Genomic DNA, 15,014 nt, shown 5'->3' on the forward strand with positions numbered 1-15,014 from the left:
CAGGGCCTCCAGCCACTGCAAACAAACTTCAGACACATGCGTCCTCTTGTGCATCTGGCTTACGTGGGTCCTAGAGAATTAAACTGGGATCCTGTGACTTTGCAGGCAAATGCCTTAACCACTAAGCCATCTCTCCAGCCCATAAGTTTTTTCTTGTTTATGAAAATGACTTTTGGATCCAAGGAGAAGAGTGTCTGTATGGAGCTTACATGTGGAAACACTGAAAAAATGTAAATGGAACATATAATTTACATACAACCTTCTGTGACTCTCATAAGATTTGTTCTCACTCTGTTATTTGTGTCCCACTTTTTATGGATTTCATAAACACATCTCAGGTATTTGAAACCCAAGTTCTGAGCAAAAGGCCTGTCATAGACATAGAGGTTGTGTGGTGCCTTCTAAAGCTAAACATCCTCTTCTTGGCTTGCTCTTGGCCTTGTTCATTGAGACTCTTTGTCTCCTTGATGCCTTCACAATGACGTGCTGTATCTTGAGCATCAGTCCCACGTCACCTTAACTTCAACATGTATACTTGTGCTCTCAAGAAACTGAAAGGTAGTCACAGCAAGCAGACATGTCATCACCTAGCATCAAAACTCACCCATATGGGGCTGGAGAAATGACTCAGTGGTTAAGTCACTTGCTTGCAAAGTCTAATAACCTGGGTTGTTTCCTCAGTACCTACATAAAACCAGATGCATTTGGAGTTTGTTTGCATTGGCAGAAGGCCCTGGTGTGCCCATTTCTCTCTCTCTCTCTCTCTCTCTTTCTTTCTCCCTGTCAGATAAATAAAAATATTTTTTAGGGCTGGAGAGATGGCTTAGTGGTTAAGGTGCTTGCCTGTGAAGACTAAGGAACCAGGTTAAATTCCTCATTACTCATGTAAACCAGATGCACATGGTGGTACATATGTCTGGAGTTAGTTTGCAATGGCTGGAGGCCCTGATGCATCCATTCTCTTTCCTTCTCTCTCCCTCTCCCTCTCTCTCTCTCTCTCTCTCTCTCTCTCTCTCTCTCTGTCTCACTCTTTCAATAAATTTAAAAAAAATTTAATTATTTTTATTTTTATTTATTTACTTGTGAGAGAGAGACTGAGACAGAAAAAATGGGCATGCTAGGGCCTCCAGCCACTGCAAATGAACTCCAGATGCTTGTGCCACCTAGCTTGCATGGGATATGGAGAGTTGAACATGGGTCCTTAGGCTTCACAGGCAAGCACCTTAATTGCTAAGCCATCTCTCCACCCTTTTTGTTGTTGTTGTTGTTAACTTGGAGGTATCTGAATAATGTGTTTGTTACATTGCAGAAGCTGGGTCCTGGTGGACCATCAGTATAACATCTACCTCTATAGAGAGGGTGTGCTTCGAACTGCCTCAGAACCATATCATGTTGATAATTTCCAAGACAAGACCTGCCACTTGACCAATCACTGCATTCAGAAAGAGTATTCAAAGAATTATGGGAAATACGAAGAAGGAAATGAAATGTTCTTTGAGGAGTTCAATCAGTACCTAACAAGTGCTTTGAACATTACCTTAGAAAACAGTATTTTACTACAAATCAAACACATAATAAGGTAAATTAGCTCTATCTTTTTTGGCTTCTGTGTTTCTTCTGGAAGTAACTCTGCATGTTTATGTCTTTTAAGGAACTGTTCCACTTGAGTTGTCTGATTTGTAGACAAAAATTATTTATAATATTCCTTTGTTTCATTTTAAAATTGGTAGGATCTGTAATAATGTCACTTTATTTGTTCTAGTTGTTTATAATTTATATTTTCTGTAGTTTATTTGGACAGTGGTTAGAGGGTAGTTAAATTTATGTTTTTTTTTAAGGTTTTGTGTGTCATCCTTGCACATGGGCCATGCTAATCTTCTCTGTATCGTTCCAATTTTAGTATATGTGCTGCCAAAGTGAGAACTAGAGAGATTTAAAAAAATTATTATTATTTGTTGATTGATTTGAGAGATGGAGAGAGAAGAGCGAATAGGCATGCCAGGACCTCCTGCCCCTGCAAATGAACCCTAGATGCATGTGCCACTTCATGCATGTGCATTTTTGTGAGTACTAGAGAATTGAGCCTGGGCTATCAGGCTTTGCCAGCAAGCACCTTTAACTGCTGAGCCATTTCTCCAGTCCAAGACTTATAATCAGTAATTTTGGGGGTGTGCAATGGACGCGTTTAAACATTTTTAAATTGACAACCTCCATTCATATATGCTATGTATCCTGGTCATAATCTCCCCACTCCCTCTCCACTGAGTCATCTGTTCTTTCCAACTAGTCCCTCTTCTATTTTGATGTTAAATCTAGTAAATTTAAAAAATTAAGTATAACATTTTCAAACAGCATATAGTTTAGTGAGTATTAAATTATATGTATATTCAACCATTACACATGCACATGTCAAGATATAAAATATATATATATAGCAGAGCATGGTGGTACATACCTCTAATCTCAGCATTTGATAGGCTGCAGCAGGAGGATCGTGAGTTTGAGGCTAGCATGGCTATATAGTGAGACCTTGTCTCAAAAACCAATCTAGCTGATCCTAGCACTTGGGAGGCAGAGGTAGGATTGCCATGAGTTCGAGGCCACCCTGAGACTACATAGTGAATTCCAGGTCAGCCTGGGATACAGTGAGACCCTACCTTAAGAACAAAAACAAAAACTAAAAAGAAAAAAAGAAAAAACTCTAGCACCTCTAAAGACTCCTTTGAACCCCTTTAAAATATGCATTCCCTGGGCTGGAGAGATGGCTTAGCGGTTAAGCGCTTGCCTGTGAAGCCTAAGGACCCCGGTTCGAGGCTCGGTTCCCCAGGTCCCACGTTAGCCAGATGCACAAGGGGGCGCACACGTCTGGAGTTCGTTTGCAGAGGCTGGAAGGCCTGGCGCGCCCATTCTCTCTCTCTCCCCCTATCTGTCTTTCTCTCTGTGTCTGTCGCTTTCAAATAAATAAATAAATAATGAACAAAAAACAAAAAAAAAAGTTAGAAAAAAATATGCACTCCCTGTCAAAGTTAGCTCTATTCTTCTGGCCTTTGGGGACTTTTTTTTTTTTTGGTCTTTCCATTCCTTTCCTTTTTATCTTCTTTTTCCTTTTTCTTTCCTTTCTTTCATTAAGGCAGGGTCTCACTTTAGCTCAGGCTGGCAACGAACTTGTGGTGATCCTCCTACTGTAGGAAAAAACCCCCGCAGGGTGTCCCCACGCTCTGCCCGGATAAGGCGACACCCCAAATCACTCACTCACGAGAAGCGGTCTTGATGCAAACTGCAAGAGGATTTTATTCCAAGCGCGCTGGGGCCCACAGTCGTACACCGCACAGGGGTAGAGGACTGCAGAGCCCCGAATGCAGGAATGGGGTAGTTTTTATAGGGTTTCTAACAAAGCCTGTGTATTAGACCAATCATTATTTAATATCAGGAGCCCCTGCAGGGTGTTAGCCAGTCAGTTTGTGCCACCCCACAGTTTCTAAGCCAATTAGTTTACTTTGCTCAAGCCCCTCATGGACCAATCACTCTCTTATGACTATGACCTTGGTGGTCAGCGTTTGCGCAGGTCCTTGGGTGGGAGTAGCAGAGTGTGGTATCAGTCTCCTGTGACCTTGGAGGTCAGCACTTGTGCAATTCCTTAGGTGGGGGTAACAGAGTATGGTATCAGCCTCCTATGACCTTGGTGGTCTGAGGCAGGCTGCTACAGCCTATGGTGCGAGTTACTAAGGCTTACAGTGTAGGCTACTAAGGCTTACAGTGTGGGCTATTAAGGCTTATGGTGCAGGCTATTTACAGAAACTAAATAAGTGGTTTACTTTATTATTTATTTCCCATCCCTGAGGGCTATCTCATGCCCTTTTTACCTAGTTTTATATTAGGAGTGGGCTCTGATACAATGAGAAGAGGGATTCTTTACTTGCTTCTGACAGAGAGTAAAACCTGGAGTTTGAGGTATGCAGGTGGCCCGCTTAAGCTCCCTTTGGAGCGTGATAGTATTTCTGAGCTTCTGAATTCTTGGGCCTTTCACTACCTCAGGTTCTCAAGTACTGGGATTAAAAGTGTGAGCCACCATGCCTGGCTCTTCCAGCCTTTATTACCATAGGTACCTTTTGTATGTTCCTAAACCTACGTGAATGGAATTATGCTATGGTCCTGTTTTATGTTAAGTTTTTTCAACATTGTCTATATTTGTCCATAGCATATTTGTTCTTTTTGTTATTATTCCATTATGTGAACATTCCAGACTTTATCCCTTTAATAACTATGTAGATAAATGAGTTTTATTTCTTCTGTTTCTTTTAAAATTTTTTTAGTTTTTCTTTTTAATTTTTTGTTTTTTTATTGAGATAGAGAGAATGGGCACGCCAAGGCCTCTAGCTGCTTCAAACGAACTCCAGATGCATGTGCCACCTTTTGCGTCTGGCTTATGTGGGTCCTGGGGAATTATACCTGGGTCCTTCAGCTTTGCAGGCAAGCACCTTAACTGCTGAGCCATCTCTCCAGCCCAAGTTTTCTTAGTTTTAAACCTGTTAATTGTCTTGAATTATTATTTGTCAAGGTGTGTGGTTTTTTTCTAAAACAGTTTTTTCCCCCCTTTTGAAATGTGGTCTCACTGTGTTGCCCAAGTTTTGACTCACTGTGTAGCCAGGCTGGCCTCAAATTCACTATCCTCCTGCCTCCCCAGTACCTGTTTGTTTGTTTTTTTAAGTCCTAGAGAATTGAAACGGACAGATCAGGCTTTTCAAGCAAATGTCTTTTGTCACTGAGCCAGCTCTTCAGCCCTAGATAATACCTTAAAAATACTAACATGTATGGTTTTCTTTTTCTCCTCCCCTTGCATTTTCCCTCTTTCCTTCTTCCCTTGTTTTATTTTTATATTTTATTTATTTATTTAAGAGAGAGAAAAAGGAAGAGAATGGGCATGCCAGAGCCTCTAGCCACTGCAGCAAACTCCAGATGCATGCATCTCCTTGTGCATATGGCTTATATGGGTCCTGGAGAATCAAACCAAGATCCTTTGGCTTTGCAGGCAAACGCCTTAACTGCTAACCATCTTTCCAGCCCTTCCTTTGTTTTTTTTTTTTTTTTTCAGTTTTGAAACAAAAATCTTACTATGTAGCCTAAGGTGGCCTCAAACTTGAGAACCTCCTGCCTCAGCTCTCCGAGTACTGGGATTACAGCGAGTAATATTATTCCTGGCTTATTAGTGGGTATTAATTATACAAAATGATGGATTTTTGCCATTTTCATACTTGTATATCACATGCTTTGATTATATTCACCCCTCCCTACTATACCCTCATACCCTTCCCAAGACTTGACTTTTCTTTTGAGATGTGGTCTCGCTGTGTGGCCCAGGGTTTGACTCACTATGTAGCCAGGCTGGCCTCAAACTTACCATCCTCCTCCCTCAGTCTCCCAGCACCTGTTTTTTTAATTTTTTTAAGTCCTGGCTCAAAAAGCCTATCAGAAACCAGTTTCCTATATCCTTTTCCTTCTAAATATATAGCTGGCAATTGTATTCTCATCAGAACACATTTAAGTAGGACGATAAAGATTTTTCCCAATATTCAAATGAGAAAAAATAGGGAGGTTTTTCGTAAAACATAAATCATTTGGGTTTCCTGGGATGTTTGTGCAAGATACCTATTTTAATTTTTTATTTATTTATGTATGAAAGAGAAACAGAGAAAGGAATGGGCATGCCAGGTCCTCTAGCCACTAGAAGTAAACTCTAGAAACATGTGCCACCTTGTGTCTTTAGCTTTATTTGGGTTTTGGGGAGTCAAACCTGGGTCCTTAGACTTCACAGGCAAGCGCCTTAACTACTAAGTCATCTCTCTAGTTTAGGTAACAATTTTTTACTTTTTCTTTATTTATTTTTTTTTTAAATTTATTTATTTGAGAGTGACAGACACAGAGAGAAAGACAGATAGAGGGAGAGAGAGAGAATGGGCGCATCAGGGCTTCCAGCCTCTGCAAATGAACTCCAGACGCGTGCGCCCCCCTGTGCATCTGGCTAACGTGGGACCTGGGGAACCGAGCCTCAAACCAGGGTCCTTAGGCTTCACAGGCAAGCGCTTAACCGCTAAGCCATCTCTCCAGCCCATACTTTTTCTTTTTTTGAGGCAGGGTCTTATTCTCACCCAGACTGAACTGGAACTCACTATATAGCTGTTGCAGTCAGCTTCACTTTGTTGGCAGACACACTCAACCAAGAGCATCTTGTGGGAGAATCAAGAGGAAGCTCCATGATGTCAGGGGAAAGTGATTGTGTGAGCCAAGGTAGACATCACCTCCTGGTCAACATCAGATAGACAATAGCAGCAGTAGAGTGTGCCAAACATAGACAAGCGGAAGCTAGCTATAACACCCATAATCCTGCCCCCAACAATACACTGCCTTTAGGAGGATCCATTTCCCAAAATGCCACCAGCTAGGGACCTAGCATTCAGAATACATAAGTTCATGGGGGACACCTGAATCAAACCATGTTACACTTCTGGTTCCCATAAACTGATAATCATCCCTGTTGTAAAATGTAATGCATTCAATCTAACTTTATTTTTATTATTTATTTATTTGAGAGAGGGAGAGAGAATGGGTGTTCCAGGGCCTATAGCTACTGCAAACAAACTCCAGATGCATGTACCACCATATGCATCTGGCTTACATGGGATCTGAAGAGTTGAATCTAGGTCCTTAGGCTATGCACCTGCTAAGCCATGTCTTTAGCATTCTCTTTCTTCTTCTTCTTTTTTTAATTTTAGAGAGAACAAGATAGAGACAAGAGAAAGAGAGAATTGGTGCACCAGGGCCTCAGCCACTCCAATTGAACTCCAGCTGCTTGTACCACCTAATGGGCATGTGTGACCTTGAGCTTGCCCCACCTTTGTTAACCCAGAGGGGAATAAAACAGACTTTGAAGAACAGGCCACTCCTTCAGCTTCCAGCCCCCTTCAAAAGAGTCTTTATTCTTCCTGTTGTCCCAATGCCGATCAGCTAGCCCAGTCTCAATGGTTGTAATCTCACAAGCAATTGCAGCTTAATGGACATAAGTTTTGGCCCAAAGATTTATTTTTCTTTTTCTGTTCCATATCCCACTGTTCATAACAATCCATTTCTATGCAGTGCAACCCTGCACAAGTTCTCAGGATATGGGCATAACAGCAAACCTCTCATACAGACTGCTTCAAGCCCAGTGCAGACAAAGTTCTTTCTCATCCTCATGAGCCAAATCTCAGTCCATAGTTCTTACTGCATTCAGATCTTTCTTTTTGTTCTTTTTTTTTTATTTATCATTTATTTATTTATGGGGGGGATACATAGAAAATGGGGATGCCAGGGCCTTCAACCACTGCAAACAAACTATAGATACATGCGCCACCTTGTGCATCTGGCTTATGTGGGTCCTGGGAATTGAACCTGGGTCCTTTGCAGGCAGGCACCTCAACTGCTAAGCCATCTCTCCAGCCTGTATTCAGGTCTTTCAACTCTGACTAGAATAGTCCATTAAGGTATATTGATAGCACTGCAAGGCATCTCTGAGGCCAAAATCTCAACTCTGTCCATATTCCTCCTGCAAAGCAGTTCCAAAAGGCCAAAGCCACAGAATCAGGATTCTAGTAATGATCCCACTTCTCAGTACCAATTTTACTATTGCAGTCAGGTTCTCATTGCTTGCAGAAAACACCTGACAAAGAGCTGCTTTGGGGAGGAAAGTGCTTATTTTGGCTTACAGACTCTAGGGAAAACTCCATGATGGCAGGGGAAAACAATGGCAGAGGGTGGATATCACCTCCTGACCAACATCAGGTAGACAACAGCAACATGAGAGTGCCAAACAATGGCAAAGAGAAGCTGGCTATAACATCCATAAGCCCACCTCTAACAATACACTGCCTCCAGGAGGATCCACTTCCCAAACTGCTACCAGCTGGGAACCTAGCATTCAGAACACACCCTAATCAAACCACTACAGTAACCCAGACTGACCTCAACCTCACAGTAATCTTCCTGCCTCAGCCTCCTGAGTGCTAGGATGGTCAAGGTGAACCACCACATCTGGCTAATAATTTCTTGTATCATATAAATAGTAGATTTGTGATTAGTAGTTACATTAATGGTGAATTAATGACATATGCTTGTTTATAAGAGTAACATTTATTGCTAGTGTCTTATGTAGAACAGTGTCAATGCTAGAAGAAGGTACTGTTTTTACCCCCAAATATAAGGAAATCAGAGTTTGGATTAGAAAAGTTAGAAACTGTCTCTGAAGCCAGGTGTGGTAGTACATGCTTGTAATCCACTTCAGGAGGCAGAGGCAGGAGGAGCAGTATAAGTTCTAGGCCATCTTGGTCTACATAGCAACTTCCAGACCAGTCAGAGTTACATAGTAAGACCATGTCTCTTGGGGCTGGAGAGATGACTTGCTTGCAAGCCTGGCAACCTGTGTTCAATTCCATAGTATCTATGTAAAGCCATACACACAAAGTAGTGCATGCATCTGGAGTTTGTTTGCAGTGGCAGGAGACCCTGGTATGCCCATGCCTGCTTGTTCTCGCACTCAAATAAGTAATTTTTTTTTTAAAAAGTATTCTATTTGGGCTGGAGAACGGTTTAGTGGTTAAGGTGTTTGCTTGCAAAGCCAAAGGACCTAGGTTTGATTCCCTAGGACCCACGAAAGCCAGATGTACAAGGTGGTACATGCTTCTGGAGTTTGTTTGCATTGGTTGGAGGCCCTAGTGTGCTCTGTCTCTTTCTGCTTCTCTCTCAAATAAATAAATTGATTCAATATTCTATTTCTTTATTTGCAAGTGGAGAGAGACAGAAAAGAGACACACAGAGAGAATGAGTGTACTAGAGCCTCCAGACACTGCAGACAAACTCTAGATGAATGTACTACTGTGCATCTGGCTTTACGTGGGTCTTGGGGAATTGAACCTGGGTTGTTAGGCTTTGCAGGAAATTGCCTTAAATGTTGAGCCATCTCTCCAACCCCCCAAAATATTTTGGCTTATCTGAAGACTTACTGTATTTATTGGATTTCTTTTGGCGGGGAGAGTTGAAGTAGAGTCTTGCACTGGAACCCAGGTTGACCTAGAATTCACTATAGTCTAAGGGTGCCCTTAAACTCACAGCAATCCTTCTACATCTGCCTCCTGGGTGCTGGGATTAAAGGCTGCACCACCATGCCTGGCTCAATTTACTGTATTTCTGAGATTCACTTTCAACCTCTTTCTGTGTCATTAAAATCTCCCTATTTTTAAAAATAGAAGTTATGCTAATAATAATTCTGTAATATATTTCCACATTTAGTTTGAGTATGTATAGTTCTTAAATCTTTTTAGCAATAACTGTCAGAGAACTATATAGAGCTAGGGAGAGAAATTAATGACGTCAGCGTTCTTTCTGCAACTTCTGCTCTTCACCAAGTGGCAGTCCATTTTTCACATGGCAAAAATACAGGGAAGTCTTTTATTATAAACAACTATGGCAACAGCTGGAAGAATCTGCATTGACAGAGGCCTTGGTAACTCAGTGTTTTGCCACCTTTGTGTCCTGAACAGTGGCTGTGGTCTGGAAGGACATGCTCCTAATAAGTTGCTTGTTAAGTAGCCTTCTCCTGAATAATGGTGGTAAATTTTTAGAAAGAGAATTAGGTTGAAACCAAATTTTAAGCATATTTGATTTAAAATCTTCCATGCATAGCTTATGTGTTCCTCCTGCCTCCACTACCCCATTCTCAGTGAGCTCTCCCCATTCCTCCGGCAGGAGCTGCCTCATGAGTGTGGAGCCAGCCATCAGCACCAGGCACCTCCCTTACCAGAGCTTCCAGCTCTTCGGCTTTGACTTCATGGTGGATGAGGAGCTGAAAGTCTGGCTCATTGAAGTCAATGGCGCTCCTGCTTGTGCGCAGTAAGCCTGAACTCTTGTGTTGAACAAGGGGAAGATGGTTGTGTACTTCAGATAGTGTGACTGAAAGGTTCAGGCATAGACCTTTTGCCTGAACTATTAGGAGTCCTTTGGGAGGACCCTGGATGGCAGGATTAGCTGAGTCATTGCCTCTTATGTTGATTTTCACTCGCATGGGTGGCAGGTACCATGAGGGATTCAAGCAAAACTGATAACGCAAAGTCGGGTGTGGCATAGTGACTCACACCAGCAGTCGCAGGACTCAGGAGGCTGACAGTTTTGATTACATGAACATAATGTGTTTTGATCATAATCTCCTCCCATGCTCTCTTGTGTTCCCTTAACCTTCTTATTCCCCTTCTACTGAATCTCTTCTTTCTAGCTAGTCCCTGTTCTATGTTATTTATTAGAGAGAGAGAAAGAATGGGTGTGCCAGGTCATCTAGCCATGGCAGATGAACTCCAGATGCTTGTGCCACCATGTGTATCTGGCTTTCATGGGTTCTGGTGAATCAGACTTGGGTCTTTGGGCTTTGCAGGCAAGCATCTTAACTGCCAAGCCATCTCTCTGGTCCCTTCTCCAATTTTGATGTCTTTTTTTTTTTTTTTTGGTTTTTTTTCGAGGTAGGGTCTCACTCTGGCTCAGGCTGACCTGGAATTCACTATGTAGTCTCAGGGTGGCCTCAAACTTTCGGTGATCCTCCTACCTCTGCCTCCCGAGTGCTGGGATTAAAGGCATGCACCACCACGCCCGGCTTGATGTCTTTTTTTAACCCTCATCTACAACAAACTTGATGGACTCATTCTTGTGCAGGTAATGACAACCACTGTGAGATCATAAATGTAATGGATATTTCATTTCAGTGTTCCAAAGCACTCCTCCCATCCTTTGGTTCTTACATTCTTTTCACCACCTCTTCTGTGATGTTCCTTGAGTCTTGGAAGGTATGATAGAGATGATGAATGGGTTAGTGTTTGGGAATGTTTTTGAAGGGAGTGAGGTCTGATCAGATCTTGGTAAGATACATGGATATGTAGAAAGTGGTAAATAAGTTTCTTTGGTAAATAAGTCTAGGTGGGCTGATGGTGAGGAAAGCATGGAGGTTTTGTATGCTTTTGGACCCAAATTATAGGGACATTCAAGCATCATTTAGTGCTGAGCACTTAACATCTTCTTAGCACTTTGACAAATTTTGGGTCCCCTCAGTAGTCATTACCATCTGCAAAAAGAAGCTTCTCTAACCAAATGTGAAATCAGCACTAATCTGTAGGTATAAGCATAAATATATAGAGGATGGTTTCATGGGCACAACATATCCATTTAGCCAAACTATAGTAGTTTCCCCTCAGGGTCTAGGACCTTCCCAACCACAGGCTTTTGACCAGGTTTTCAGTACTAGGCATGAATTCCTTCCCATGGAGTGGGTTCCAAACCCAGTCTAAGAACAGCTGGCTACCCTCATAACAGTCATGCCACTGTTGCATCAGTGGTCACGTCTTGCCTGGTTAGCCAATTGTGTAGCTTGCTGGTTAAGACTGTTGATGATTTTTCTATTCTTCCAGCTTGCACAGTACTCCCTAGCACTATGACATCTACTCAGCAGGGAGGAGGCTTCTAGCTCAGCTCTGGCTTGATTTCTCAGTGTCCTGCATCGAAAGCATGTGGTATCTTTAGCAGTAAAGTCTTAACAGCTAGTTCTGTTGGACAACCAAGAGTATTGACAATATCCTGTATTGTTTGGGTCATCTTCCTGACCAACAATTCAATGGGATTTTTCCCACCCCTGGCTCTGAGATTTTGTTTTTACAACTATGGATTCTGGGCACAGCATTTTCCACCCCCATAGAGTGAATAATGTGAAAGCTCTCTTTTTTAAAAAAATATTTTTTTATTAGCTAACCAAAAAAGTAGGTTTCCATATGGCTTATTCATAACATCTTTAGTTTTGGTTAATTCTCTTCCCAACCCCCTCTCCTAACTGCCATCCCCTCTCTCTATTTTCTGAGCCCTAGTATAGCTGTCAATCAAGTCCATGGATTCCCCTCAGCCACTACAAGGTGGTCACTTTCCTGGGTAGTGCCCGCCCCTCTGTATAGACCCTCCCAAACAGGAAAGATGATACTACCTAAATCATCTGCCAGTCAGAGCAAAAGGTGTCTGTTTTGTTCACTTTTAAGGCTTTCCTTAAGTAATTGCTGAAAGAATGCTTTATCTGCATGCAGTGTCTCAGAAGACCAACTTTATAATGAGGTCCACAAGATGGAATTTCCAAGGTAGATTCTTGGTTTAAAAACAAAGCAAGGCCAGTCAGGGTGGCACATGGCAGAGGTAGGAGGATTGCTGTGAATTTGAGGCTACCCTGAGACTACATAGTAAATTCCAGATCAGCCTGGGCTAGAGTGAGACCCTACTTTGGAAAACCAAAAAATAAAAACAAACAAATAAAGAAATAAAACAAACAAAATTGATTTTTTTGCTTATACTTCAATGAATATCCTCAGTGATGTTTTTAAAAACACATTTCAGGAAGCTCTATGCAGAATTGTGCCAGGGAATCGTGGACATAGCCATATCCAGTGTCTTCCCACCCCCGGATGTGGATCACCTGCCACAGCCAGCTGCCTTCATCAAGCTATGACAGCTGGGATGCACAAAGCTGCCTTGGGAAATGCATGGGGTCCTGCTCCAGGGGAAGATGAGGTGACCAGACAGCTCCTTATCATGCCAAGACTGGGAACAGACATGATGAAGAGAGTGTGAAGGAGGAGGCAGCTCCCAGAGAGTGGATGATGCTCTCAACAGTGCTGTGGAGACTTGAGGAAATGGAAACAAATGTCTCAGAGGGAGAGCCGAACATCTGTCTAACTAAAACCAGGGATTTGGTTTGTTGTCATCCTTTGAACAGTTTCTGTTCTTAGGCGGCACTGGAAGCAGAGTCACTCCTCCTCGGGATCCTCTGCTTGGTGTCTTTCCACCTGCCGCAGTCTTAGTGCCTTAGCCTTGTGCCCCATGTAGCCCCAGTGTCTGGGACACAGACTGGATGTTAGAGAATTCTTGAGGTTGCCATGCATTTCCGGCTCATCCACTCTGTAACACTCAACTTGGGACAAGCATGCACCAACAGTCCTCATTTAATGCTGTGCATCATCCTCATGGTGAAGGCCATGTTCGTGTCCCCTTCCTGATGGCATGTGAGTGAACACCTGTGAGGGGTCTTGTGTTCTGGGGACCCAACAGCATTGCTGCTCTCTGCATGTTTTAGAAACAAGTAGCAGGTCTGATGAACCAATAGCTATCAAGTAAGCATGAGAAAGGAAGGAAATTTTGATCTACTTAATGGGTTGGGTTGATGGGGGTCCTGAAGTATTAACTTTTCTCAATTATCTGGTTTAATCAGAATTCTAAATACAAGTTCTTTTTCATTTCCCTTCCCCCGCCCCTTCATCTTTGTAAAAGTTTTCTCTGCAGGTCAGGGAATGTAGAAGTCCATGTCCATCCTCCTCCCCTGGTGGTCCTGGCCAGATATAGGTAGCTCTTCATTTTTTTTTTTTTTCTTTTTGGGGGGTGTCCTTCTTATACTTCAAGTACCTTCGGGAAGGTTCCATGCCGGGCAGGAAGGTCCGTCTGCTTGTGCCGCTGGCATCAGCAGAGGTGATCTCTGAATAAGTAGATGTCTTCCCAAATGGGGAAGAAGTGGTTTCAGAGCTCTATACAGCCTGTGTGTCTCAACAAAAGTATACACTTCGATGTCGCTTCTATGGAATGGATCCATTAGTATTTTGTAAGCTTCTCCAGAGCCCCCATCACCAGTAGTGGGAAGATGTTATTTGTGGTCAGTGTGAACTGAATAGTTTCTCCTTGAAACTACCCTAGAAGTCACAGCAGATACTTTGAAAGCTGCTCTTCTCCCCAGAGTATAGTGTATTTTTTTCTTGGTGCATATGATGAGATGTGGAAGCTTATGGTGGGAAAAGGAATAATGATAAATTTTTTAATAGATACAGCAGTGGGTAATAGGATGCAGAGGTGTTACGTTGAAGTGAAAAAAAGGTTGATTGGCAGGAATTCGGAATTACAGGATAAGGGCTGGGGAGATGGTTCAGTGGTCAATGGTGCATGCTTATGAAATTACAGGACAAACATGCTATGGTTTCCTAGAATATGGATAACATCGTTTGTATCCAGAACAAAACACAGCAGGAATTGTGAAGGCCCAGGCCAGCTAATGAATGGGTTAGTGTTTGGGAACTTCTTTGAAGGGAGTGAGGTCTGATCAGATCTTGGTAAGATACATGCACATTTAGGAAGTGGAGGCTCCTTGGTAAGTCTAGGTGGGCTGATGGTGGGGAAAGCATGGTTTTTGTATGCTTTTGGACCCAAATTACAGGGGCACTCGGGCATTTTCTAGTTGTTCCAGTGATAGAGCTAAGCATTCAGATGCTAGTTAACTTCATATATCCTGATAGATTTTGTAAGAAACCTTGAATCCATAGCATATATGTAAGAGAATAAGGCTTTAAGAAAATGAAAAGAGCTGGGTGTGGTGGCTCACGCTTTTAATCCCAGCACTTGGGAGGCAGAGGTAGGAGGATGGAAATGAGTTCAAGGTCACCCTGAGACTACATAGTGAGTTTCAGGTCAGCCTGGGCCAGAGTGAGACCCTACCTCCAAATAAATAAATAAATAAATAAATAAATAAATAAATAAATAAATAAATGAAAGAAAGAAAATGAAAAGGTTTGTGTTCATTCCTTATGTAGTTTCAACTATCTTTTTTATTTCTCACCAAGTAGGAAGGTTGGCTCATAATTGTTTCATACCCTTCCATGCTATTCTTGGCACAGATGGACAGGCCTGGCTCCCCAATCAGTTATTGTATGTTTACTCTGTGTATGTGCTGCCTGTTGCTGAGGGAGAAAGTGTTATTTGTTTGGCCCCATCATTGGACTACACAGTGTCGGGATAACCTCTCTGTGCCTTAGTTTTTTATCTAATGGAAGATATGTTGCCTGACCCGGGGACTACCTCAAGGCTTTTCATAAGAACAAAATAGAGGAAGAAGACTCAAGGACCATTGGTAACAAGGTTCTCAATGATGA

The 15,014-nt window shown here is 42.4% G+C and overlaps 1 protein-coding gene and 1 non-coding gene across 4 annotated transcripts in view; one reads left to right on the forward strand and one right to left on the reverse strand.

The window, feature by feature from the left end:
- Positions 1–14,530, forward strand: part of Ttl (tubulin tyrosine ligase) — a 47,811-nt gene extending 33,281 nt beyond the window's left edge. For 2 of the 3 annotated variants that reach the window (XM_045147948.1, XM_004669776.3), the window contains exons 5-7: positions 1,310–1,579; positions 9,775–9,918; positions 12,442–14,530. In XM_045147948.1, the coding sequence (XP_045003883.1) occupies positions 1,310–1,579; positions 9,775–9,918; positions 12,442–12,553 (526 nt within the window). In that variant the 3' untranslated portion in view covers positions 12,554–14,530. The remainder of the gene's footprint in view (positions 1–1,309; positions 1,580–9,774; positions 9,919–12,441) is intronic. The other variant, XM_045147949.1, reaches the window with a different exon arrangement.
- On the reverse strand, positions 1,818–1,924 carry LOC123460400. The gene has a single exon (XR_006636965.1). It is a non-coding gene; the product is annotated as a U6 spliceosomal RNA (small nuclear RNA).
- Positions 14,531–15,014: the final 484 nt, after the last annotated feature.

The sequence above is a fragment of the Jaculus jaculus genome, chromosome 4 (assembly GCF_020740685.1).
Source record: "Jaculus jaculus isolate mJacJac1 chromosome 4, mJacJac1.mat.Y.cur, whole genome shotgun sequence".
NCBI lineage: Eukaryota > Metazoa > Chordata > Mammalia > Rodentia > Dipodidae > Jaculus > Jaculus jaculus.